We start from the raw sequence: 27,203 nt of genomic DNA on the forward strand, positions 1-27,203 counted from the left end.
GAAGGAAGTTCAGAATGGGTTGGTGGGTGATTGGGCTCTGCCAGCCTTTCCCAGAGCATGGAGTTAGGCTGGGTACCCAATGTGCCTGGGCACCAATGGCAGGGCATAGCAAAGGAACAGGCACAGTTCTTATTATCTGAGAAACAGAAATCCAGGTTGACACACACAAGCTGAGGTCGCCTTTTCTTGACTCCTGGGGCCAAGATGGCTGAGAAAAAATCTAACCTGGCTTTAAGTACCCAAAGGTGACATGAGATTCTCAGAGCTTCCCACATACTAAAAACTCCCACCATGCCAAGGAGAAGGGAGGCCCTGCTTCTCAAATTACACGGATGCTTTTCAGGCAGCACTAACCCCATTCCACTGTTTTCACTGCTCAGGCTTAACTGGAGCAAGAGGAGAAAATAACACGGCTCTAAGGAAGTCCTGACTCAGGAGAGGCAGGCAGCAAACGCCCATCACAGGGCTTGCTCTCTGTGTTCTTTTTTTTTTTTTTTTTTTCTGAGACGGAGTCTCGCTCTGTCGCCCAGGCTGGAGTGCAGTGGTGCGATCTCGGCTCACTGCGAGCTCCGCCTCCAGGGTTCACGCCATTCTCCTGCCTCAGCCTCCCAAGTAGCTGGGACTACAGGCGCCTGCCACCACGCCCGGCTGATTTTTTGCATTTTTAGTAGAGACGGAGTTTCACCGTGTTAGCCAGGATGGTCTCCATCTCCTGACCTTGTGATCCACCCGCCTCGGCCTCCCAAAGTGCTGGGATTACAGGCATGAGCCACCACGCCCGGCCAGCTCTCTGTGTTCTATCATCAAAGGGGGACGCTGGCAGGGCGTGGGGATTTGGAGGAACAGCAGGGTGGTGAAAGAATTCTATCCATCAAATCAGAACCACAAGGAGTCTGCCACTGAACAGGCCCAGCTCTGGAGGTCTGAAGCTGAGCATCTGGATAGACTAAGGCACTTTGGATAGCTGACACACCTGAGCTCTCCTGTGCCGCTTCCATCAGGTTTATCAGGTGACCCAGAGCCCGAAACCCCCAAGCCCCAGGCCCTCTCCCCTTTCCTTTTTTTCTTTTTGTTTTTCTTTTTTTTAAGATGGAGTTGGCCAGGTGCGGTGGCTCACGCCTGTAATCCTAGCACTTTGGGAGGCTGAGACAGGCAGATCACGAGGTCAGGAGATCAAGACCATCCTGGCTAACACGGTGAAACCCCGTCTCTACTAAAAATACAAAAAATCAGCCAGGCATTGTGGCAGGCGCCTGTATTCCCAGCTACTTGGGAGGCTGAGGCAGGAGAATGGCATAAACCCGGGAGGCGGAGCTTGCAGTGAGCCAAGATCACACCACTGCACTCCAGCCTGGGCGACAGAAAGAGACTCCATCTCAAAAAAAAAAAAGAAAAAGGAAAAAAAAAAGATGGAGTCTTGCTCTGTTGCCCAGGCTGGAGTGCAGTGGCGCAATGGCTCACCACAACCTCCTCCTCCTGGGTTCAAGCGATTCTCCTGCCTCAGCCTCCACAGTAGCTGGGACTAAAGGCATGAGCCACCATGTGCAGCTAAGTTTTGTATTTTTAGTAAAGACAGGGTTTCACTATGTTGGCCAGGCTGGTCTCGAACTCCTGACCTCGTGATCCGCTCACCTTGGCCTCCCAAAGTGCTGGAAATTCAGGTATAAGCCACTGCACCCGGCCGCCCTGTCCCCTTTCAGAGCTCCTGCATGGTGTTCTGGGCACAGCAGCTGCTCTCCTTTCTACTCCAGCTGTCTCAGGAGCAACAGAATCAAGGTCCCCTAGGCTCAAGTAGACAGGTTATGAATTTAGACCTTGACCTTCAGCCTTGACAACAGCAGATAACTACTAATTAGAACTGGCTGGCTGGGCATGGTGGCTCATGCCTGTAACCCCAACACTTTGAAAGGCTGAGGCGGGTGGATCGCTTGAGCCCAGGAGTTCGAGACCAGCCTGGGCAACATAGTGAAACTCCATCTCAAGCCTGGCCCCCTCTCTGGGTGCCCACTATTGTCGTCAGTGCAGGTATGGAAGGGACACAAAGCTGGACTCCACACAATGCCCGAATCACGGAAGCAGAGATTCAGCCACTACACACTCTTCTGAGTTGAGCCAGACACAGATGGACTCTGTCTGCAGCCAGGCAAATCAGAGCCTCGAGCGTAGCTGCTTCCTCCTCTTCCTGGCTCATGCTGACCTTAACACTTTCACCCACATTCTTCCCCACCTCCTGTAGCCATCAGGACCTAGGAAAAAATCCTCCCCACCCTGTTGGCTTTTGTCTTAGTTCCCCACGTGGTTCTTCATTGTGCCTTCAAAATGCCTTCATTGGCCCTGAGGAGGGATGACATCCTGGCCCTGAGCTACTGTCACCTGTGCATGGAAACCCAGGTCCTCACATGCCTTGGCAGGGTATCCCCTGGGAGGCTTGGGTCCAGTCCTGCTCTGGGTGACTCAGGCACCTGGCTGGCAGCTCCCCAGGCACATTGGCCTTCTGGCTCTCATTCCCAGTCCCCTTCCCAGGTCCCGGCTACCCATGCTCATTCAAGCAGCCTCCCATTTTGCATTGTCTTCAGGACGCTCACAGCAACCGCTAACCCAAAGACTCCCACACAAAGCAGAGAACACAGCATTTTAAAGAGAAGCATAAAAGCCCCGCCAGCATACTCACTTTGTTGCCTTTGCCCTGATGGGGCATCCATAGCTCTGCCTGCTTGAAGAGCATGGGCCAGAGCCTGAGCCACAAGCAGTCAGCTGCAAGAACTTCCAACACCTCCCTCAAGGCGGGGAGGGTGAAGAGAGAGAGCGAGAAGACGAGAGAAGAGATGGAGACAGCTGAGAGTGTGTGAGCAAGGAGCCGGGTGCTGCGGAGAATCGGCGCAGCAGAGCAGAGCTTCAATCTGCTGATTAATTCAGCCTATTTCTAGTCACGCTGCAGATTCAGGGAGGGAGGAGGAGGCAGCAGCCCTGGAAGGGCGGGAGGGAGGGGAGGAGAGGAAAGAGAAGGAGGGAGGAAACGGGAGCATTGAGAAGAGAAAGTTTGTCCGATGCGCTGCCAGATGTCCAGGAGCTTGGCCTGCTCTTCAGAGGAGGCCGCTGCGGGGTGAGCTGAGGGGCACCATGCAGCTAGGATATGGACAGACAGAGGGACAGATGGAGGAGAAACTGCCCCTGTCCCAGAAACCTGAAGACAACTGTCAGGATCAAGGGGAACCCTGGGACACACAAATCCCAGCTCTCTTCCCAAATGACCTGTCCTTTGTCCCCAAGTCACTGGGTGAGCCCATCATCCACAAGAACCCCCCAAATCACATGACGACTCCCCAGCACGGAGCCAAGCCAACAGCCCTTTCCATAGTTACAGCTGCAGGAAGGAGGGGAGAGGGGACTTGTGGGTTATTAATAGCAGCACATCCTGTGTGGAGGGGGACGGGATGGACTGGCCTCTGAGAAGACTCAAGCAGTGACTTCTAGGAAGGCAAAGCCCAAGGCCAGGCAGCTGGTAGAAGGAAGGATCCAGTAGGGAAGGAAGAGCCAGCCCAAAGGGCCTCTGAAGACTCCAATACCTTCCTGCCAGGTAGCATGGACACCCTAACAGCCATGCAGGGAAGAGCTGGGCCAGCAGCCGGTGATGCCCCAATACATTCAGACATACCTGCCCAAGTGCTGCTGGGCCCATGAGGCTGCCCAGGAATGCCCAGGCCCTGCATCCCTGAGGCAGAGAGGAGGCCAGATACCTGGAGCTCCTGCCTCAGCACGTGCCAGAGCATCAGGCAGAGCCTAAGTCAGTCGTGGCTCCAGGGGCATCATTCAGGGACCTCGAGTTTGACATACGGGATGCTCACAGCACAGACACCCTGAGTGAAGGAGGGGCCAAGGCATGAGGAGTGGATGGGACACTTCTCTGCCTAAAGCCATCCTTATAATGGGGTTACACACCCTAGGGGAGAAGAAACAGTCTCACAGGTTCCAGAGCTGGAGAGTGTGAGCTGGAGCCTGAGCATGTTTCTCCAGGGCCCTCCGTTTCCTAGACGACACCATCTCAAGCTGCAGGGAAGAAGGAGCCTCAGCAGCCCAAGCCAGCCTCCCCATTCCCTTTCATGAGCGCAGCTCCCTGTGGGGCCCCCAAACAGAGTGCTGAGTGAGAACAGAAGGGAGGGCCCAGGCAGTACAGAGGTTAAGAACAGGAAGACTCCATGGAGAGCAGGAAAGGTTGGCAGTGGGGGTCAGCTTCCATGCCAGCCACTGTGAGGATGCTGCTGCTCTGCAATCTGGCTGTAGCCAAAGAGAAAGACTCCTGTCCCCTCTCTCCTGTTCCTGAGGCACTGCTCGGGTGGGAGCTACAAGTCCGCAAACACTGTCCCTTCTATGTGACAGGCCCCAGCAAGAATAGCACACAGGGACTAGCCTACCTGCTGTGCAGGCCCCAGTGCAGCCCTCTCTGGGCCCTGCCACCCTTCCTACACTGCCTACCTCAGCAAATGGAGAAGGGAGCCCTGCACCCAAGCAGCAGGAACCCAGGCCATCACTGCTACAGCAGGGCCACTGTGGGCTGGAGGACTGAGGACAGGGGTGAGGGCTTTGAAGGAGACAGAACTGATGGATCAGAAGCAGAGAATCATCTCTGAGCCAAACCGCTCCTGGGCTAAGCCTGGGGACGACCCTCTTACCATCAATAACCACTATGCCAGCCCTTCCAAAGTCTACTCCTCCAAGACATGCTCTGTTTTTTTTTTGTTTTGTTTTGTTTTGTTTTTAAGAGATTCTGCTCTGTCCCCCAGGCTGGAGTGCAGTGGTGTGATCCCAATCTTGGCTCATTGCAACCTCCGCCTCCCAGGTTCAAGAGATTCTCCTGCCCCAGCCTCCCAAATAGCTGGGATTACAGGCAGACACTACCATGCCCAACTAATTTTTGTATTTTTAGTAGAGACAGGGTTTCACCATGTTGGCCAGGCTGGTCTCAAACTCCTGACCTCAGGTGATCCACCTGCCTCGGCCTCCCAAAGTGCTGGGATTACAGGCATAAGACACCGTACCCAGCTGAGATTATCTTTATAAGTCCATTTATACAACTCACAAGTTACCTCAGCTAGAGGCCCTACTAGGTCCTATTACTTTACTGCTTGTACTATCCATTTTGTTTGTTGTTGTTTTGAGACAGAGTCTTGTTCTGTCGCCCAGGCTGGAGTGCAGTAGTTCAATCTCTGCTCACTGCAACCTTTGCCTCTTGGGTTCAAGCGATTCTCCTGCCTCAGCCTCCCAAGTAGCTGGGATTAGTGGCACGTGCCACCACGCCTAGCTAATTTTTGTATTTTTAGTAGAGACGGGGTTTTACCATGTTGGCCAGGCGGGTCTCGAACCCCTGGTCTCAAATGATCTGCCTACCTTGGCCTCCCAAAGTGCTGAGATTACAGACGTGAGCCACTGTGCCCAGCCTGCTCGTACTATCACTTCCTCTACTAGACAATAAGCCTCTCTAAGCCAGGGGCCACCTCCCTGGTGCCTAAAGCTCTGCCAACCCAAAGCTGCCATTCCATAGTATGGTGACTGCCAGTGATGACTGAAAATGCTTTCCAGGTCAGGGGTCACCTATCCAGAAAGAGGAGGAGGACAAAGAGAAACCCTCCAGGAAAAATGGCCCCTGAGAGCTATCCAGCTGGGTCCTCAAGTCTTCTCCCTCAGGCTGGAGAGAGAAGCCAGCCCCTCCATACAGAACTTTATTTCTCCCATACACTAGGCACTAGTGTTCAGTGGTTCTGGCTGGAACCAGAAGACAATACCATCCTCTGTTTTGGGGGCATTCAGCCTCACCCAGGCAGGCCACCACATTACATAACAGCAGAGCCTCTGGGGATGTGCTCCTTGGAACTGAGCAGCGCAGAGCCCTTGCGGCTGTTTGCAGGGGACGACCCTCTTACCATCAGTGACCACTATGCCAGCCCCTCCAAAGCCACTCCTCCAAGACACCTTCTGATCTTATTCCCAGCTAGGAGAGAGGCAAGTGTAGCTTTCCCTCTGTGCCAATCACTGCTAGGGTAGATATCTGCCGAGCACCCAGAGGTGGCTGTGAACAGGAAGCCAAGCACACCTGCTTCAAGTTCAATTCCAGAAGCCTATTGCACAGCTGGTCCAGAGACACAGGAGGCCTGGAGCTGAACAGGAAGCAGTCAGCCAGCCCGGTGCCAGCAGAGGCCCAGGGAGTGAGCCCACAGCCCCCTCTCCAGACCTTCCCAAGATCTCCCTGGAAGGAAGATCACTATTCAGAAGTTCAGGTCAATAAATATGTACTAAGCCCTTGCTACATGCCAGGCTCGGTGCTGTGAGCTAGGGATACTGAGATGAAGTGGAAGAGATGAGTTATTTCCATAGAATAGTGAGTACAATGGTGGAGGTGCTATGAATGCTGAAAGGAAGGACCTCTGGAAGGAAGGAGGACTTAAGTGGAGAAGATGATGCCAAAAGTGGGTCTTGAAGGAAGAACAGAAGTTTCCAGGAAAAGGGGTGGGAAGCATTTTAGAGTAATTACTAGTGCTAAAGTCAAAGCAGGGAGGCTAGGACCACCAAATCCACGGGCAGGAGCAGGATTCTGGAGGGCTCTGCACACACTACAGGTTAAGTAGGTCGTGTGGAACCAGTGACCAGTTTTGTGGCAGCCATGTGGAGGCTGATGAGCAGAGACAGAAAGATCTATTAGGAAGGGGTGGCAGAAGTTGGCAAGAGACAAAAGGACTTCCTCTGGGGCAGCCTTTGTCAAGGGAGAAGAGTTTTCTGATTGACAACTCTACCTCCATCCAAAGATGGTGTACATAGAACCTGGGCCAAGCCAGGCTGGGAGGAGAAGACCGATTTTATGGATGGCCTGGGCCACCTGGCTGCTCACCACCAGCTGATTAGGCAGCTGTGTTTGGAGTCTGATTGGGGAGCTCTTCCCTAACCACAGAGAGGGTGCCCAACAGCCCTCAGCACAGCTCAGCAGGTTAGGACATTGCCCTAGCAAAGGGCAAACAAACTAAATTACACACCCCTGGGCAAGAAGTGGAAGACTGGCTTGGAGCCAACCTAAATCAGAAACCCTGGTCCCATGCGGTTAATAGGTCCACCTTCATCCTTTATTCATAGCTCCGTGAGTCTGTGCTTTCCAGCCGAGAGGTCACAGTTGCATCCCCCAAGACTCAGAGCCATGCCTCCTCCCTCAACTTTTGCTTAAAGCCCCCAGTTAAGGACCTCCCAGGCAAAAACAAGTAGGGAGAGTTCAACAGAGACACACAGACAATACCTATAAGGTAATAGGATATGGCCTACCAGGTGCTTCTCCTTCAGGTCCATGGGCCAAGAGTACTGCAGGCATGCCCAGATGAATGTGGTCACCCCCAAAAGGAAGTCTCCTCCCCAGCATGTACAAATCCCGGTGAGTCTGTCACGGTCCCAACATCTGGGGAAAAAGAAGAAAGAAATCACCCAGGTTGCTGGAACAGGCAGCTACTGTGAAACACAACAGTATCTGTTTTTTTTTTTTTTTTGAGACGGAGTCTCGCTCTATTGCTCAGGCTGGAGTACAGTGGCAAGATCTCGGCTCACTACAAACTCTGTCTCTTGGGTTCAAGCGATTCTCTTGCTTCAGCTTCCAAGTAGCTGGGATTATAGGTGTGTGTCACCACGCCCAGCTAATGTTGTATTTTTCAGTAGAGACAGGGTTTTGCCATGTTAGCCAGGCTGGTCTCCAACTCCTGACCTCAAGTGATCTTCCCGCCTCAGCCTCCCAACATAACAGTATCATCTAAACCACAGCATGGTACGTGGAAAAGAGCGAGACTCACTGACCAACAGACGGGGTCAGCCCTGTCGAGCAGCAGTCAGCTCTGGATGAATTCCACTCTCTGAGCCCAGGAGGGAGAGGGCCACAGAGAGGATTCTGGAGGGGTACAAACTCTCTCTCTTTTACCCTTCATTTTCTCTTTTTTTGGAGACGGAGTCTCACTCTGTCACCCAGGCTGGAGTGCTGTGGCCCAATCTTGGCTCACTGCAACCTCCGCCTCCTGGGTTCAAGCAATTCCCTGCCTCAGCCTCCTGAGTAGCTGGGACTACAGGCACCTGCCACCACGCCCGGCTAATTTTTGTATTTTTAGTAAAGATGGGGTTTCACCATTTTGGTCAGTCTGGTCTTGAACTCCTGACCTCGTGATCCACCCACCTCAGACTCCCAAAGTGCTGGAATTACAGGCATGAGCCACTGTGCCCGGCCTTCATTTTCTTTCTTTCTTTTTTTTTTTTTTTTTTTTTTGAGATGGAGTCTTGCTCTGTCACCCAGGCTGGAGTGCAGTGGCACAATCTCAGCTCACTGCAAGCTCCGCCTCCCAGGTTCATGCATCTCCTGCCTCAGCCTCCCGAGTAGCTAGGACTACAGGCACCCGCCACTACGCCATGCTAATTTTTTGTATTTTTAGTAGAGACAAGGTTTCACCGTGTTAGCTAGGATGGTCTCGATCTCCTGACCTCATGATCCGCCCGCCTCGGCCTCCCAAAGTGCTGGGATTACAGGCGTGAGCCACCGTGCCCGCCCATTTTCTCTATTATTAGTATTACTATTTTGAGATGGAGTCTTGCTTTCTTGCCCAGGCTGGAGTGCAGTGGCGTGACCTTTGCTTACTGCAACCTCCACCTCCTGGGCTCAAGTGACTCTCCTGTCTCAGCCTCTCAAGTAGCTGGGATTACAGGCATGCACTAGCATCCCCGGCTAATTTTTGTATTTTTAGTTGAGACAGGGTTTCACCATGTTGGTCAGGCTGGTCTTGAACTCCTGACCTCAAGTGATCCACCTGCCTCAGCCTCTCAAAGTGCTGGGATTACAGGCATGAGCTACCATGCCCAGGCTATTATTATTTTTTAAAATTCTGTGTGGAGAAGGGGTCTTGCTATGTTGCCCAGGTTGGTCTTAACCTCCTAGACTCAAGCAATGCTCCCCACCTCAGCCTCTTAAAGTTCCGCGACTACAGGCTACAGGCGTGAATCACTGTGCCCAGCCTCAACCTTCATTTTCAAAGGCACACTGTGTTTTGTTCCATATGTACTCTGTTTATCACTGAATTACAGCATGCAGGAAAAGCCTTGGTTTATTGGCTTTTTTTGTTTGTTTGTTTGAGACGGAGTTTCACCCTTATTGCCCAGGATGGAGCGCAATGGCATGATCTCAGCTCACTGCAACCTCTGCCTCCCGGGTTCAAGCGATTCTCCTGCCTCAGACTCCTGAGTAGCTAGCATTACAGGCATATGCCACCACGCCCAGCTAATTTTTGTATTTTTAGCAGAGACGGGGTTTCACCATGTTGGTCAGGCTGGTCTCCAACTCCCAACCTCAGGTGATCCACCCACCTCAGCCTCCCAAAGGGTTTATTGGCATTTTTATTATTACTACTTTTTTGGTAGAGATTGGGTCTTGCTATGTTGCCCAGGCTGGTCATGAACTCCTGACCTCAAGTGATCTGCCTGCCTCGGCCTCCCAAAGTGCTGGGATTTCAGGCATGAGCCACTGCACCCAGCCAGCATTTTGAAAATTTAGGGTTAAGGCCGAGCACAGTGGCTCACGCCTGTAATCCCAGCACTTTGGGAGGCCAAGGCAGGCAGATCACTTGAGGTCAGGAGTTCCAGAGCAGCCTGGCCAACATGGTGAAACCCCATCTCTACTAAAAATACAAAAATTAGCCAGGCGTGGTGGTGGGCACCTATAATCCCAGTTACTCAGGAGGCTAAGGCAGGAGAATCACTTGAACCTGGGAGGCAGAAGTTGCAGTGAGTTGAGATTGTGCCACTGCACTCCAATCGGGCGACAGAGTGAGACTTGGTCTCAAAAAAAAAAAAAAAATTAGGGTTAAGGTTAGTCTTAACATCAAGTGAAATCTAGATATGCAAGTTGGATAATCAGCGGGCAGCTGGGACAGCAGCAGGGTGGACGTCCACTGCGTCCCCAGAACGCAGTGGCAGCCCAATTTGACAACAGGTCTGACAAAAGCGGGCCTGCTTACCTGGAAAATGAGGTTAGCTCTACCTCCCCACCTACCCTCACCAGCCCCCACCCTCCCGCCCTGGCAGCCATCACAACTCTAATGATCTCGGACCAGGGTGTGTTTGAGCAAAGAGTGACACTGAGTATTCTGGTTTGATGCCAAGCGACTCCTCTTGGAGAAAGCACTAACCTAACGACTAGGACAGTTTTTTGGGGGCCAGCAGCAAGCCTTGTCAAGGGGTACCAGGCAGAAACCCAGGAGAACTGACCCAGAAAAAAGCTGTCAAGAAACAATAAAAGCTGTGTCCGGAGGACCCAACCAGAAGTCCCCAGTTCTACCGCCAGCTCCACTCCAAAACCCCGTCCAATTCCTCTCAAGGTGGCACCCATGCTGGTGCTCCAGGCTGAGCAACCAAGTCTGTCCCACCTCTGCCTTTGAAAACTGAGCCAGCCTCAAAGGCTCAGATACAGACAGGGACGCTGGAAGTGGCCTTGCAATGCAGTGACATTCAGTCTTTGGCAGCCAACTGAAATGGGATTCTGAGGGACCAAAGCCACTCCTCCCCAAGGCCACTGTCTGACTCAGGCTGCCCCAGTCCTGTTTACGACTGCAGCTTGAGGTCCCCATGGCACCCCAACCCAGCAGGGGCTGGATGAGATCGTTGCCACACAGGGAAAAGCACCAGGAGCCAGATGGGGACTGTGCCTGTTAACTCCTTCTGCCAACGCTAGAAAAGCAAAATCACTCTGTGGCCAGCTGGAACCACAGCAGTACAGAGAGGGCAGCCAGGAACAGGACATTTTTCTAAGAGTCTCTGTTTTCCCATCATTCCATACATGGGATTCTGGGAGACAGCCATTCTTAACTGTCTGATCTGAAACCAGTAGCTGGGTCCTTAAAGGGCCAGTTCTGCTCCTAGTCCACTGTGAAAACAAGCACAGGATTCAAAGCCAAATATCCCTGGGTTCAAATCCTAGCTCCAGTTTGTCTTGAACGCCAGTGGCCTTGACAAATTATTTGTCCCTCTGAGCCTCTTTGTTCATAGAATGGAAATGACAATACCTATTTCACAGAGGAGCTATAGAATTATGAAAAATAGTATATGCTGGGGATCTAGTATAATATTTGACATATAGTAGGTACTCAATAGACAACTGCCATTACTATCAGCAGCAAGCAAAAAATATGAACCAAGTGCCACTTAGGTGAAGAATAAGGACTCAAAAGCAAGGTGGAAGAAAAACAAATGGATGGCATAATGATGGGAAAGAAATAAGTGAAACTGTCTTTATTTGCAGAAGACAAGATCAACTGTATATGGAGAAAATACTAAGGAATCTACAAATAAGATACTAAAACAAATAAGGGTGCAAAGTTGTAGGATATAAGGTCAAAATACAAAATATAAATATATTTCTATATACTATAATCAAATGTCAGAAAATAAAAATTTTAATATCATTTATAACAGTATAAAAACAGCATGGCCGGGCGCGGTGGCTCACACCTGTAATCCCAGCACTTTGGGAGGCTGAGGTGGGTGGATCACCTGAGGACAGGAGTTCCACATCAGCCTGGCCAACATGGTGAAACCCCATCTCTACTAAAAATACAAAAATTAGCCAGGCGTGGTTGTGGGTGCCTGTAATCCCAGATACTTGGGAGGCTGAGGCAGAAGAATCACTTGAACCCCGGAGGCAGTGAGCCGAGATCACGCCATTGCACTCCAGCCTGGGTGACAAGAACAAAACTCAGTCTCAAAAAAAAGAACCTATAAATTATTCTAATAAAAATATATGTAAGACCTGTACACTGCTGAGAAAAATTAAAGAAGACTTAAATAAATGGGGAAATATACAATGTTCATGGATTGGAAGGCTCAGTATTAAGATGACAATTATTCCCTGATTTATAGATTTAATACAATCTTTTTTTTTATTCCCCTTCTCGTTGCCCAGGCTAGAGTGCAATGGCACAATCTCAGCTCAATGCAACCTCCTGGGTTCAAGTGATTCTCCTGCCTCAGCCTCCCGAGTAGCTGAGATTATAGGTGCCCACCACCATGCCTGGCTAATTTTTTGTTTTTTGTTTTTGTAGAGATGGGGTTTCACCATGTTGGCCAGGCTGGTCTTGAACTCCTGACCCCAGGTGATCCATCTGCCTCAGCCTCCCAAAGTGCTGGGATTACAGGTGTGAGCCACCGCACCCAGCCTCTCAATACAATCTTAATCAAAGTCCCAGCTGGGACTTCCATAGAAATTGGCAAGCTGATTCTAAAATTTGTATGGAAAGATAAAGAACCTAGAATAGGCAAAACAATTTTGAAAAGAGAAACAAATTCTGTGGACTTACACTACCTGATTTGAAGATTTAACATACAGCTACAGTAATCAAAACATGTGGTACTGATACAAGGAGAGGCATACAAATCAGTGGGACAGAACAGAGTAGTACTAGATTCACACATATTGACCCTTACTTCATACCATATACAAAAATTAACTTAAAATGGATCACACATCTAAACATAAAGGTTACATCTATAACACTTCCAGAAGAAAATATGCAGGAGGGGTGGGGACAGGAATCTTTGTAACTTGGGATAAGCAAAGATTTCTTAAAACACAAAAAACATAAACCATAAAAGAAAGCAACTTTAGCCAGGTCTGGTGGAGCACGCCTGTAGTCCTAACTGCTTGGGAGGCTGAGGTAGGGGAATCACTTGAGCCCAGGAGTTGAAGGTTACAGTGAACTATGATTGTGCCACTTCACTACAGTCTAGGCAACAGAGTGAGACCCTGCCTCTAAAAAACAAATAAATAAAAGGAAACAACTGATAAATTGTTCCATAAAAATAAAAAAAATTTCCACTCTTCAAAACGTGCCATAAAGAAATTGAGGCTAGGCATAGTAGCTCCTGCCTATAATCTGAGCACTTTGGGAGGCTGAGGCAGACAGATCACTTGAGGCCAAGAGTTCGAGTCTAGCCTGAGCAACATAGCAAAATCACGTCTCAAAAAGCAAAAGTAGTTTTGAAGTCTTTGGGATTAAAAAAAAAATGATTATTTTATATATATGTGTGTGTGTGTGTGTGTGTGTGTGTAATTCTTTTTTTTTTTTTTTTTTTGAGACGGAGTCTGGCTCTGTTGCCCGGGCTGGAGTGCAGTGGCTGGATCTTAGCTCACTGCAAGCTCCGCCTCCCGGGTTTACGCCATTCTCCTGTCTCAGCCTCCCGAGTACCTGGGACTACAGGCGCCGCCACCTCGCCCGGCTAGTTTTTTGTATTTTTAGTAGAGACAGGGTTTCACCGTGTTAGCCAGGATGGTCTCGATCTCCTGACCTCGTGATCCGCCCGTCTCGGCCTCCCAAAGTGCTGGGATTACAGGCTTGAGCCACCGCGCCCGGCCGTGTGTGTGTAATTCTTACGGCTCAGTAACAAGACCAACAACCCAATTTTAAAATGAGCAAAGATTTCAGCCAAGCATGGTGGTACACATCTGCAGTCCTAGATACTTGGGAGGCTGAGGCAGGAGGATCACTTGAGCTCAAGAGTTGGAGGTTGCAGTGAGCCATGATCTCGCCACTGCACTCCAGCCTGGGCAACAAAGTGAGACCTTGTCTTAATAAATAAATAAATAAAACAAACAAACAGGCAGAGATTTGAACAGACTTTTCACAAGATATACAAACAGCCAATATGAATATGAAAAGATGGTCAACAACATTAATCATTAGGGAAACAAAAATTAAAACCACAATGAGAAGGCCAGGCATGGTGGCTCAAGCCTGTAATTTCAGCACTTTGGGAGGCTGACGGGGGAGGATGACTTGAGGCCAAGAGTTGGAGACTAGCCTGGGCAACATACCAAGACCCTGTCTTACAAAAAAATTTAAAACCACAATGAAAGACCAATATACACCCATCAGAATGACTAAAATGAAAAAGACTGAGAATATGGCTGAGGCAGGAGGATCTTGAGACCAGGAGTTCAAGGCTGCAGGGAGCTATGATCACGCCACTGCACTCCAGCCTGGGAAACAGAATGAGACCTTGTCTCTAACAACAACAACAAAAAGAGCCGGGTGCAGTGGCTCATCCCTGTAATCCCGGCACTTTGGGAAGCCAAGGTGGGTGGATCCCCTGAGGTCGGGAGTTTGAGACCAGACTGACCAACATGGAGAAACCCCGTCTCCACTAAAAATACAAAAATCAGCCTGGCGTGGTGGCGCACGCCTGTAGTCCCAGCTACTTGGGAGGCTGAGGCAGGAGAATCGCTTGAACCCAGGAGGCGGAGGTTGCAGTGAGCCAAGATCACGCCATTGCACTCCAGCCTGGGCAACAAGAGCGAAACTCCGTCTCAAAAAAAAGAAAGAAAGAAAGAAAATGAAAAAATACACAGGGATAAGGGGCCAAAATGGAGAGGCTCTCAGGAGTCACTGAAGAGTCTGGGTTTCTGAGTAGGCCACAGGTTTGTTTGTTTTTTTGAGACAGGGTCTCACCCTATTGCCCAGGCTAGAGTACGGTGGTGCAATCACAGCTCATTGCACCTCAACTTCCCAGGCTCAAGTGATCCTCCCACCTCAGCCTCCCGAGTAGCTAGGATCACAGGTATGTGCCACTACGCCTGACAATTTTTTTTCTGGAGACAGGGTCTATGTTACCCAGGCTGTTAGCAGTATTTTAAGAGGGTAGAACATGGATCAGAGGGAAAAGGAAAGAAATTTTAGGCAGAAGAGTTAGAAGAAAATGACGATAATCTTGGTTTGCCATGCCAAGTATCTAGACAAAGGTGGCAATAGTAGCCATGAAAACAAAGGGGTGGATGCTTCCTGATGCCAAGCTCAGAAACAAGGTCAAAAAGAACTAAGGGCTGGGCACGGTGGCTCATGCCTGTAATCCCAGCACTTTGGGAGGCCAAGGTGGGCAGATCATGAGGTCAGGAGGTCGAGACTATCCTGGCTAACATGGTGAAACCACATCTCTACTAAAAATACAAAAAATTAGCCGGGCGTGGTGGCGGGCACCTGTAGTCCCAGCCACTCGGGAGGCTGAGGCAGGAGAATGGCGTGAACCCAGGAGGCGGAGCTTGCAGTGAGCTGAGATCGTGCCACTGAACTCCAGCCTGGGCAAGAGAGCAAGACTCCGTCTCCAAAAAAAAAAAAAAACCAAAAGAACTAAGTGGGAGACCAAGGCTCAGATTGAGGGCAAGATGAGGAGTTGGCTGTCCTTCTAATCCCTTCAAGGACAAACTTCATTAGCTGTGCTTGTACGCTAGCCATGCCCAACACACAAAAAATACAGTTTGGTGGATTTGTATTCAGTTTAATGGTGGTGCCCACAGGGTACTAATTGATAGATCTGTGTTAAGCTGGAGGGAAATTTTTAATAGCAAGCTGTAGAATTCTATCCTTGGTGGCATTATAGTCAATATTTTTATCAATGACTTGGGTGAGGAAACAGATGGTATGCTAATCAAATTCTTGGATAGCATAAACCTGGAAAGGAGATCAAAGTCAAAATCCAAGAAGCTCTCAACAGGCTGAAGTGATGGGCCAAATCAAATGGGTTCAGTTTAACTGGAAAAAATATTAAGTCCTGCACTTAGGTTCAAAAACTACTGTATAAAACTACCACAAATGGATTAATTAGATGCAATTTCAATATGAGTGTGTGCTCACTCAAAGTTCATTCACATTTAGGCTGCATTAATAGATATCCCGTGTCCCTAACAAGAAATGAGGAAGTCTGATTTCTGTACATATCAGAGAACACCTGGAATATTTTGTTCAGTTGTACATCACACACTTTAAGAAGGACACTAACAAAACTGGAAGGCCTTCAGAGACCAGCAACCAGGTTGGAGAAACCAAGACATGAGAAATGGCAGAAAGAACTGAAGATGCTTAGCTAGTACACCAAAAACACATTTTGGGTGCAAGCAGGGCTAGAAAGGTATCATGGCTATAAGCAGTGAGAAGGGTCAGGCTTACTCTGGGAGGCCCCAAAACAGGAACTAGGATGCTATAAGAGCTAGACTGACTTCAAATGTACAGTATCTTTCTATTTCTATATAGTTTAAACTGTATATATATATTTTTTCCTTTTTTTTCTTTTGGAGACAGATTCTCATTCTGCTGCCCAGGCTGGAGTGCAGTGGCACAATCATGGCTCACTGGAACTGCAGTCTCAAACTCCTGGGCTCAAACAATCTTTCCACTTCAGCCTCCCAAGCAGCTGGGACTACAGACACATGCCACCATGACCAGTTGCTTTTTTTTTTTTTTTTTGTAGAAACAAGGTCTTGCTATGTTGCCCAGACTGGTCTAGAACTCTGGGGCTCAAGCAAATCCTCCCACCTCAGCCTCCCAAAGTGCTGGAATTACAGATGTGAGCCACTGAGTCAAGCCTAGAACTTACATTTTTCTTTTTAAAAAAAATATATATAGAGAGAGAGAGATGGGGTCTCACTATGTTAACCAGGCTTGTCTTGAAGCGATTTTCCCATCTCGGCCTCCCAGAGTGCTGGGATTACAGGTGTGAGCCACCATGGCCAGCCTTAGAACTGTGGTTTTTTTTGTTTTTTTTGTTTTTTTTTGTTTTTGAGACAGAGTCTTGCTCTGTCCCCCTGGCTGGAGTGCAGTGGCACTATCTCGGCTCACTGCAAGCTCCGCCTCCCGGGATCATGCCATTCTCCTGCCTCAGCCTCCCGAGTAGCTGGGACTACAGGCGCCCGCCACCGCGCCCAGCTAATCTTTTTGTATTTTAATAGAGACGGGGTTTCACCGTGTTAGCCAGGATGGTCTCGATCTCCTGACCTTGTGATCCGCCCGCCTCGGCCACCCAAAGTGCTGGGATTACAAGCGTGAGCCACCGCGCCCGGCCAGAACTGTGTATTTTTAAAAATGGAACAGGCTGCCCCGTGAAGCCATGAGCTCCCCACCACTAGAGGGAACCAAGCAGAGCCTGAGAAATTATGGAGACAATTAATACATGAGGTAGAGATTAGGAAGACAGTTCTAACCCTGAGAGAATGTGAAACCAAGAAATCCAATGGTTTCTCCATATGCAAAGATGCTCAACTCTGCATATAAGAGACATTCAGGCCAGGTGTGGTGGCTCATGCCTGTAATCCCAGCACTTTGGGAGGCCGAGGCGGGCAGATCACGAGGCCAAGAGATCAAGACCATCCCGGCCAATATGATGAAATCCCGTCTCTACCAAAAATACAAAAATTGGCCAGGCACGGTGGCTCACGCCTGTAATCCCAGCACTTTGGGAGGCCAAGGTGGGCAGATCACGAGGTCAGGAGATCGAGACCATCCTGGCTAACATGGTGAAACCCCGTCTCTACTAAAAATACAAAAAACTAGCCGGGCGTGGTGGCGGGCGCCTGTAGTCCCAGCTACTCAGGAGGCTGAGGCAGGAGAATGGCGTGAACCCAGGAGGTGGAGCTTGCAGTGAGCCCAGATTGTGCCACTGCACTCCAGCCCAGGCAACAGAGCGAGATTCCATCTCAAAACAAACAAACAAAAAAACACACAAAAAAACAAAAATCAGCAGGCCTGGTGGCGCGTGCCTGTAGTCCCAGCTCCTTGGGAGACTTAGGCAGGAGAATTGCTTGAGCCCAGGAGGCAGAGGTTGCAGTGAGCCGAGATCACGCCACTACACTCCAGCCAGGCGATGGAGCAAGATTCCATCTCAAAAAAAAAAAAAAAAAAAAAAAGACATTCAAATCAGACTACGCCAAGATAACAAAATTGGAAGACTTTCACCACCTAACTTCAAGCCTTATAAAGCTACAGTAATTAAAGCAATGTGGAGCCAGGCATGGTAGCTCACGCCTGTAATCCCAGCACTTTGGGACGCCAAGGCAGGCAGATCACTTGAGGTCAGGAGTTCAAGACCAGCCTGGCCAACCTGGTGAAACCCTGTCTCTACTGCAAATACAAAAAATTAGCTGGGCATGGTAGTGTGCACCTGTAATTCCAGCTACTTGGAGGCAAGGCAAGAGGATCCCTTGAACCCAGGAGGTGGAGGTTGCAGTGAGCTGAGATCGTACCACTGCATTCCAGCCTAGGCAACAGAACGAGACTCTGTCTCAAAACAACAACAACAATGATAAAGCAATGTCGTATTATAGCCTGGCATTAGACAGTAGCAGACAGAAATAGATTCAGGAATATATGTTTAAGTGACTTTTGAGAAAGATGAAAGGCAATTCAGTGGAGACAGGATAGTCTTTTCAACAAATGGTGCTGAACAATTAAATATTCACATGCAAAAAAAAAAAAAAAAGAACTTGGAAATATTGCTTGTACCATATACAAAAATTAACTCAAAATGGATCATAGACCTAAATGTAAAATGGTAAAACTTATATAGGAGATAGGAAAAAGTCTTTGTGACTGTGGGTTACATTTCTTTCTTTCTTTTATTTTTTTTTCTTTTTTGAGATGGAGTCTTGCTCTGTCGCTAGGCTGGAGTGCAGTGGCATGATCTCGCCTCACTGCAAGCTCCGCCTCCTGGGTTCAGGCCATTCTCCTGCCTCAGCCTCCCAAGTAGCTGGGACTGCAGGTGCCTGCCACCACGCCCGGCTAATATTTAGTAGAGAGAGGGTTTCACCGTGTTAGCCAGAATGGTCTCTATCTCCTGACCTCGTGATCCACCCACCTCGGCCTCCCAAAGTGCTGGCATTACAGGCGCGAGCCACCGCGTCCAGCCTACTGTGAGTCACATTTCTTAGATTCAGTACCAAAAGCATAACCCACAAAAGGAAAAATTAATAAATTGGAACTGAGTGGCTAGGGAATGGTTGGGAGCAGGAAGGAGAATTTTTACTATAGACACTTTTTAAAAAAAATTCTGGCCGGGCGCGGTGGCTCAAGCCTGTAATCCCAGCACTTTGGGAGGCCGAGACGGGCAGATCACGAGGTCAGGAGATCGAGACCACCTTGGCTAACACAGTGAAACCCCGTCTCTACTAAAAAATTCAAAAAACTAGCCGGGCGAGGTGGCGGGCGCCTGTAGTCCCAGCTACTCGAGAGGCTGAGGCAGAATGGCGTAAACCCGGGAGGCGGAGCTTGCAGTGAGCTGAGATCCGGCCACTGCACTCCAGCCTGGGCGACAGAGCAAGACTCCATCTCAAAAAAAAAAAAAATTCTTTTTTATACTTTTTCCTGCCCTTGCATACACATACTTTTGTGCCTTTTGATTTTCAAATCATGTGACTGTATCCAATATATCTTTAAAAGATCAGCAACTTCAGGCTGCACGCGGTGGCTCATGCCTGTAATCCCAGCACTTTGGGAGGCTGACGCAGGTGGATCACCTGGGGTCAGGAGTTCAAGATCAGCCTGGCCAACATGGTGAAACCCCGGCTCTACTAAAAATACAAAAATTAGCCAGACGCGGTGGTGTGCGCCTGTAATCCCAGCTACTCGGGAGGCTGAGACAGAATTGCTTGAACCTGGGAGGCAGAGATTGCAGTAAGTTGAGATCACACCACTGCACTCCAGACTAGGATAGAGCAAAACTCTGTCTCAAAACAAAACAAAACAAAAGCCAATCGCAAAAGGACAAATGTTGTATGATTCCTCTTATATGAGGTTTCTAAAATAGTCAAATCACAGAGACAGAAAGTAGAAAGACAGTTGCCAGGGGGTGGGAGCAGGGGGAAATGGGGAGTTAAATGTTTAACGGGGACAGAGTTTCAGTTTGGGAAAGTAAGAACGTTCTGGAAAAGGATGGTGATGAGGGTTGCACAACAATGCAAACGTACTTAATGTCGCAGAAGTGGTTATAATCGAAAATATTATACTGTGTATTTTTTTCCATAATTTTAAAAATTCAGCAACTTCTGGCAGGACACGGTGGCTCATGCCTGTAACTCCAGCACTTTGGGAGGCCGAGGCAGGCAGATCCCTTGAGCACAGGAGTTTGAGACCAGCCTGGGCAACAGGGCAAGAACCCGTCTCTATAAAAAATACAAAAATTGGCCGGGCGCGGTGGCTCACACCTGTAATCCCAGCACTTTGGGAGGCCGAGGCGGGTGCATCACGAGGTCAGGAGATTGAGACCATCCTGGAGAACACGGTGAAACCCCATCTCTACTAAAAATACAAAAAAATTAGCTGGGCGTGGTGGCGGGCGCCTGTAGTCCCAGCTTCTTGGGAGGCTGAGGCAGGAGAATGGTGTGAACCTGGGAGGTGGCAGAGCTTGTAGTGAGCCGAGATCATGCCACTGCACTCCAGCCTGGGCGACAGAACAAGACTTCGTCTCAAAAAAAAAAAAAAAAAAATACAAAAATTAGCCAGGTGTGGTAGAATATGCCTGTGGTCCCAGCTACTCAGGAGACTAAGGTGGAAGGATCACCTGAGGTCTGGAGATCAAGGCTGCAGTAAGCCATAATCACACCACTGCACTCCAACATGGGCTACAGAGCAAGTTCTGTCTCAAAAAAAAAAAAGAAAAGAAAAATCAGCAACTCCTGATTCTGATTTTGCAATAAGCTCTGCCTTATAGCTAAGCAATATGCCCCACTTGGCTTTCATGCCAACGTAATGAAGGTTTACACTCTTTGAATACACCTTTGAGTCTTTCTCCAGCATATATCTTTGTAAAGTGTTTCCCAGTATTTTTCTGTTCACCTCCCTACCAAGCAAGACTGGTACCATGAACCTCCTTTTTAAGAAGCCCCTGAAGTTATGAAAATTGGGTTCATTTAATCATAGTACACTAAAATTTCTGGTTCCTCAAATACCACTCTAAGCCTTTCAAGGTTTTTCTCTCTGACACCCCTCACCCCTCTCCCATCACTTCTGGCCTTCGGAGCTAGAGAAACCCAAAGCAAGCAGTGTGTGGTTTGCTCTTCCTTACGCAGGCCATCAGTGTCTAAATCTGGCCCTTAAACTACTTGTCATGCCATGTGACCCATCCTGTTTACTACCATCTCAGCAGCCACAGGCAAAGCTTATTATTACACAAACCCCTGATCACCAAACCACACATTCTGGCTGGCGGGTCTGCTTGGAAGAAAAGCATTCCTGTTTCAGCCATGGCCTACCCTCTAGTTCACCTGTGCTGCTATAAACAAATCCAGGCCTGCCTGGAAACGGCCTTTAAACAATATTTTTAAATCCTATCATTTTGGTAAAGAAAGGCACCATCGTAAAAACAACACTAACACAATAGTAAGATAAGAAATATTGACACATATTTACCAACTGGTGCCAAGCCTGACCCAGAAGCTTCTCACTTGAACACCAGGAATGGACTTAAAGGCTTTGTGGCGTTCAGGCTCGGACTGCTATAGTAAGAGTTCAACTTGATTCATGAGATTAAGCTAAATACATAAAGCCTTGGGTGTAGGTAGTATTTACATTAGGACTCCTCCCTCTCCTGTAGAAACTGTTTCTCAAGCCCAACTTAGGGAGAGAGCAGCAGGGATGAACTAGACGATCACAACCTTCATTTCTCATTAGTTTCTACAGGAGTTAAGGTTTCCAAAAGGCTGGTTCTCAGCACTAGCAGCTGGCACTCCCTAGCAACTTCTCAAAATAGAAATGTCAAGGGGTTTCTGTTCTCTTCCATTTCACTGTCCAGGCCTAGCTCTCCCAGTCTCATCTGATGTCAAGTCACCACAAACAAGGGGCGTGGTGGTCTGGCGGTTCAAGGGCAGTTAACTCTCATTATTTGGGGGCTGATGATGAAGAGGATGGATTGTACTTCACCTCCCTGGTCAATGTACTACTCCACAGTATCCACCAGTTTTCCTGTTTGCAGTTTTGACAAAGAACCAGTGAGCAAGGAAGTTAGAGCTAACATAGCAGCTAAGACTTGCAATGTTTTGAGGATTTTATCTGAACGTGCTGTCTCCTGTTCTAGGGTTACCATAGTCTAAATTTTAATGTGCTCTGATCTTTACAGTGATTTGCAAACTTTCTGATTCCATGACTCTTTTTTTTTTTTTGGAGACAGAGTCTTGCTCTGTTGCCCAGGCTGGAGTGAGTGCAGTGGCATGATCATGGCTCACTGCAGCCTTGACCTGGACTCAAGCAATCCTCTGGCCTCCACCTCCCAAGGAGCTGGGAACACAGGTATGTGCCACCATGCCCAGCTAATTTTTTGGTTTTCGTGTCACTGTGTTGCCCAGGTTGATCTCAAACTCCTGGGCTCAAGCAATCCTCCCACATCAGCCTCCCAAAGTGCTGGGATTACAGGCATTATTTTGACTCTTTTGAACCTTACTAATGCCATTGTTTTAAATTTTTTTATTTATTTGTATTATTTTACTTCTGCCTCAGGATCTAACATTTTCTTTTAACCACCTCTTTAGAATACCAAGATCAGCTCTTCTTTTGCCAAAAGTACTATAAAGAGATACCACAGTGCCATTTCTTCTCTCCTCAGTGGCTCTCAATCTTTTTCTGCCTCCACGCTGTTCCTGTATGCAACGCGTTCCTGTGAATAACATCTCTAATGACACTATAATGGTTCCCAAAAAACAAGGAAGAGGCACACCTTCCTCCTACTCTGCCTCTCGCTGCCCTGAGAATCACTGAAATAATTTATGCCCCCAATATAGACAGAGACAACAATAAATATTAATACGAGTAGTTCGCCAGAGAACTACCTGCTGGCTTCTTAAAATTAATGAATGCAAACCAGGCATGAAGACCCTAGTAATTGCCAGGAAGCATAGGAGGATCCGACTTTTAATGCCCAGAGCCACCCTGCAAGAGGCTCAGGGGAGTCAGGGAACTTGATTTCCTCAGGTCACACCTAGGAAACAACTGGCTCTGGCGGATAAAGAACTCAACACCCCTGGACTTTCGGATTCTAGTTTGGCTCTAGGTGACCCTGGCCTTGCCTCTCTGAACAATCTCCACATCTGCAAAATGAAAATGTTAAAACTGCCCCCTCCCTGCTTCCATCTTCCAAGGTTACCTGTGGAATAACAACTATGTCACTAAAGCTTAGCGTCTTGGATAAATCATGAGAAAACGATCCTTCTCTCCAATGCACACACCCACACACCAGAAGGAAAACAGATTCCATAACGAGCTCCCTCCTTTTTTCCCTCAAGAGCCACCGAAAAACTCAGGAGAGAGGGTGGGATGTAGCAGCACGTGACCAAGGCAATGCCAAAGTGCAGCCCGCGGTGACACACCAATGAAAGAGCCGGGCTTTGCTTGCATCTGGCGCTGGGCAGCGGGCAGGGGCCGCATCGTGGCATGCTAGGAACCGGGAGACCTGGGCTCCAGGGGTGTGCGGCACAGGAACCGGGGCATTGCACAGGAATCACTTTATCCGATGCCATGGATGGTAGCCTATGGTTGCTTCTGAGGAGCCTGAAAACGCTTCTGGAAAGGCGGAAGGAAAAGAAAGCACGCTCCAAACTGCAAGATCAGGGAGGGCTGCCAGGAGCCCCTCGGCCGGCTCCATCCAGCTGGGGATGGCCGCGCGAGGACCCCGGGCGGCTGCGGAGAGCGCGCGCAGGCGGCACAACGGTCTTTATTTGGGTCGGGGTATGAGGACTTCCAGGGGCCTCCAAATAAATACTCAGGGCGTCGGCGCTGGGAGCCCTCTGGGCCAAGGCCCAGGCACGACAGACCTGGGGCAGGGATTCTTTGTTGGCGAGAGGCTTTATTTCTGGCGAGAGACCCCACAATGGACCAATCCAGGGCCGAGAGCAAGAGTCTGAAGACTCGGGGGAAGGCAATGGTCAAGAGCTGGAGACCAGAGCCAGTCCCTGGACTCCCCCTCAGGAGGCATCCCCTGAGGCCGTTCTCTGGGTGCAGACCCCAGACTCCCCTTTCCTTGACCAAGAATCCAAAGGACGCGCAAGGCCGAGCCCCACGCCCCCTTGTTCCCCGCTTTCGGGCCACGGGCCTTCTCGTACTTACCGGGGCCACGGGGCCGGTCTTGCTCGCCCGCGTCCTCTCCCCTCCCAGCCCCCTCACTTCACGTCCCCTCCTCCGGGGGCCGCAGCCATGTCCGTTACTGGCAACTCTAAGGGGGCTTGCCTCCGTTCCGAACAACAGAGGCGCCTGGCAGAGAGCTAAAGTTCAGGCCACCGATTGGTCAGAATTTGAGAATGGGGGTGAATTTTGGCTTCTTATTGGCTACGCGGCGTGCCAGGCTGTAGCTGCAACCGCCCCTCTGAGAGCCTGGCGGAATTAGGTGCCGAGTGATGCGACCGGGAGAGTGAAAAGCAACTGTCCTTTCCTGGGCGTAATGCTCAGGCACTTTCTAGTCCAGAAGCCCTGACCAGAGGGCACGGCTTTAGCTTCAATTCGTTTTCCTACGGAATTATTCTAAAAAGATAGGCGGCACGCCCCCCCACCGCCTTTTTCCCTTTCTTTTTAAAATAAGCCCTTTACAGAGCTCCCCGCCTCTCTTAAATTCTTCTAAGCTCCCTCCTTGTTGCTGGGAACAAATGCCTGGAGGCTCCCTGCTCCGAGAGGCCTTGGAGGGACTCCCTCAGGACGAATATTACGTCCAAACCGAAGCTAGAAAATCTAAGGCAATACTGCAATTCTCCCTCCCCCTTCCAGCTCGGCTGAAATCTAAGGGAAAAACAAGTTAATTTTTTTTTTCTAGGTAATTAGAGAAATCGCCTGGTAGACCCCTCTTGGGAAAACAAAACAAGCCTGTGTCAGTATTTACTTCTCTTTTCCCAGAGATCTAAGTCTGGAAGGCTTGTTTAAAAAAACAAAAACACAAACAAAACTTATTTATAAAATTGGGAAGGAGCTGAGGTTGGCCCTGTGAAGTAAGAACCCCTTCCCACATTCATGAATTTAATTACGTAATTAAAATTCCTTTCTCAGCTGGACAAGAAAATGGCATTTTGGCATCTAATCTTGTATGACCCAGTTTAGCTGTTGCCTAAAACGCCGTTGGAATCATGTCACTACCCTACACACAAAAACCTATAGTTCATCTTTGCAAATAGGTCCAAATCTTTTTCCCTGATGTTCAAAGCCCTTCATAAATTGACTCAGACATACATTTCCAGATCGAACTCCCGCAGGCTAAACTATTCCTGCAGCCACATAGATTCACCAGCATTCTTTAAACATGTCAGAGAACTTTCCACCTCTGCTCCTTCGTCACATGGTTCCCTATGCTTTGCTTTGAAAGTTCTTTCTTTTTTTCTTTTTTCTTTTTTCTTTTTTTTTTTTTTTGAGACAGAGTTTCGCTCTTGTCACCTAGGCTGGAGTGCAATGGCTCAATCTTGGCGCACTGCAACCTTCACCTCCAGGGTTCAAGCGATTCTCTCGCCTCAGCCTCCCGAGTAGCTGGGATTACAGGCGTGTGCCACCATGCCCCGCTAATTTTTGTATTTTTAGTAGAGATGGGATTTCACCATGTTGGTCAGGCTGGTCTCGATCTCCTGACCTGGTGATCCACCCACCTCAGCCTCCTGAAATGCTGGGATTACAGATATGGGCCATCCTGCCTGGCAGCCACCTTTTCAACCTAGTCATTTGTTTAAAAGTAACAGGAGGAGACTGGGCGCAGTGGCTCATATCTGTAAGCCCAGCCCTTTGGGAGGCTGAGGCGGGTACATCACCTGAGGTCAGGGGTTCAAGACTAGCCTGGCCAACATGGTGAAACCCTGTCTCTACAAAACTACAAAAATTAGCTGGGCATGGTGGCGGGCACCTGTAATCCCAGCTACTCAGGAGGCTGAGGTGGGAAAATCGCTCGAACCTGGGATGCAGAGGTTGTAGTGAGCCAAGACAGCTCCACTGCACTCCAGTCTGGGTGACAAAGCGAGACTCCATCTCAAAAAAAAAAAAAGAAGGGAGCTGGGTGCGGTGGCTCATGCCTGCATGCCTGTAATTCCAGCACTTCGGGAAGCAGAGGTGGGCAGATGGCTTGAGCCTAGAAGACCTGCCTGGAGAACGTAGCGAGATGCCTTCTCTATTAAAAAAAGTTCAAAAGAGAAAAAAGTAATAAAAAAGAAATAATGGGCTTCGCATAACACAGGGGAAAGGTTTGGAGGGAGATAGCAGTGGAGGAAGACAGAGGCTGGCATTCGAGGTTGAGACTGAGGATACTTGCGATGTGAGGCCTGGTGAAATTATCTGAGCTGTCAATTCTTGAGCAGACAGTTCCCACGATTGGCTTGCTCCATCGGCAAGAGCCTCTTGCCTCTAAGTTGTGAGTGATATTTTTAGGAGAAGCTGCTCCTTTAATACTTGCATCGCGCAGTAGTGATGTCTCACTGACAAGGGGCTCCTCTTGGGCCCTCTGATTCAACCATGAGGTCCCGCTGAAGAAAATTGTCGTAAATACTCCCAGTAAGACCATTCTGACACGTCTTTGTCCCCCTGAAGAGTGGTCTGGGCCAAGCTTGTAATACCAACACTTTGGGAGGCCAAGGTGGGAGAGTCACTTGAGCCCAGGAGTTTGAGACCAGCCAGGTCAACACAAGGAGCCTCCATTTCTACAAAAAATTTAAAAATAAAAATAATTAGCCAGGCATGGTGCACACCTGTGGTGCCAGCTACCCAGGAGACTGACGTGGAAGGATCATTTGAGCCCAGGAAGTTGAGCCTGCAGTGAGCTGTGACTGCGCCACTGCACTCCAGCCTGGGCAACAGAGTGAGACCTGCCTCAAAAAAACAAAAAAGGCCGGGCGCAGTGGCTCACGCCTGTAATCCCAGCACTTTGGGAGGCCAAGGTGGGTGGATCATGAGGTCAGGAGATCAAGACTATCCTGGCTAACATGGTGAAACCCTGTCTCTACTAAAAATACAAAAACAAAATTGGCTGGGTGTGGTGGTGGGCACTTGTAGTCCCAGCTACTCGGGAGGCTGAGGCAGGAGAATGGCGTAAACCTAGGAGGTGGAGCTTGCAGTGAACCGAGATCACGCCACTGCACTCCAGCCTGGGCAACAGAGCGAGACTCTGTCTCAAAAAAAAAAAAAAAAAACCCAAAACAAAACAAAAAAACAAGAGTGGTCCAGAAATAGATGGCACAACTTTACGACACAACATCAGCACTGGCCACACCACGGTCCCATTCCCACACTGCATTCACAGTCTGCAAAAGTTAGATCTCTGGGTAACAAGAAATGGCCACCCAAAGACATTGTTCATAAGCACCCCAAATGGGAAACAAATTGAATAGCCATCAGCTGGTGAACAGGTACACAAATGGTGGTGGATCTGAACAAGGGAATACTACT

At 49.1% G+C, this 27,203-nt stretch overlaps 2 protein-coding genes across 10 annotated transcripts in view; one reads left to right on the top strand and one right to left on the bottom strand.

Annotated features, from left to right (window-relative positions):
• The window catches only part of TMEM94 (transmembrane protein 94), an 87,946-nt gene that overhangs the window by 21,587 nt on the left and 39,156 nt on the right, over positions 1-27,203 (bottom strand). For 3 of the 9 annotated variants that reach the window (XM_050764167.1, XM_050764166.1, XM_050764161.1), the window contains exons 1-2: positions 23,907-24,489; positions 7,303-7,432 (exon numbers count right to left, since the gene is read on the bottom strand). In XM_050764167.1, coding sequence (XP_050620124.1) covers positions 7,303-7,326 — 24 coding nt within the window. In that variant the 5' untranslated portion in view covers positions 7,327-7,432; positions 23,907-24,489. Of the gene's footprint in view, positions 1-2,671; positions 3,316-3,655; positions 3,858-7,302; positions 7,433-23,906; positions 24,490-27,203 lie in introns of those variants that run through there. The other 6 variants (XM_050764159.1, XM_050764162.1, XM_050764158.1 and 3 more) reach the window with 6 other exon arrangements.
• Positions 1-27,203, top strand: part of GGA3 (golgi associated, gamma adaptin ear containing, ARF binding protein 3) — a 271,030-nt gene that overhangs the window by 18,745 nt on the left and 225,082 nt on the right. The gene's annotated exons all lie outside the window — the stretch shown is intronic.

Source organism: Macaca thibetana, chromosome 16 (genome assembly GCF_024542745.1).
Source record: "Macaca thibetana thibetana isolate TM-01 chromosome 16, ASM2454274v1, whole genome shotgun sequence".
Lineage (NCBI taxonomy): Eukaryota > Metazoa > Chordata > Mammalia > Primates > Cercopithecidae > Macaca > Macaca thibetana.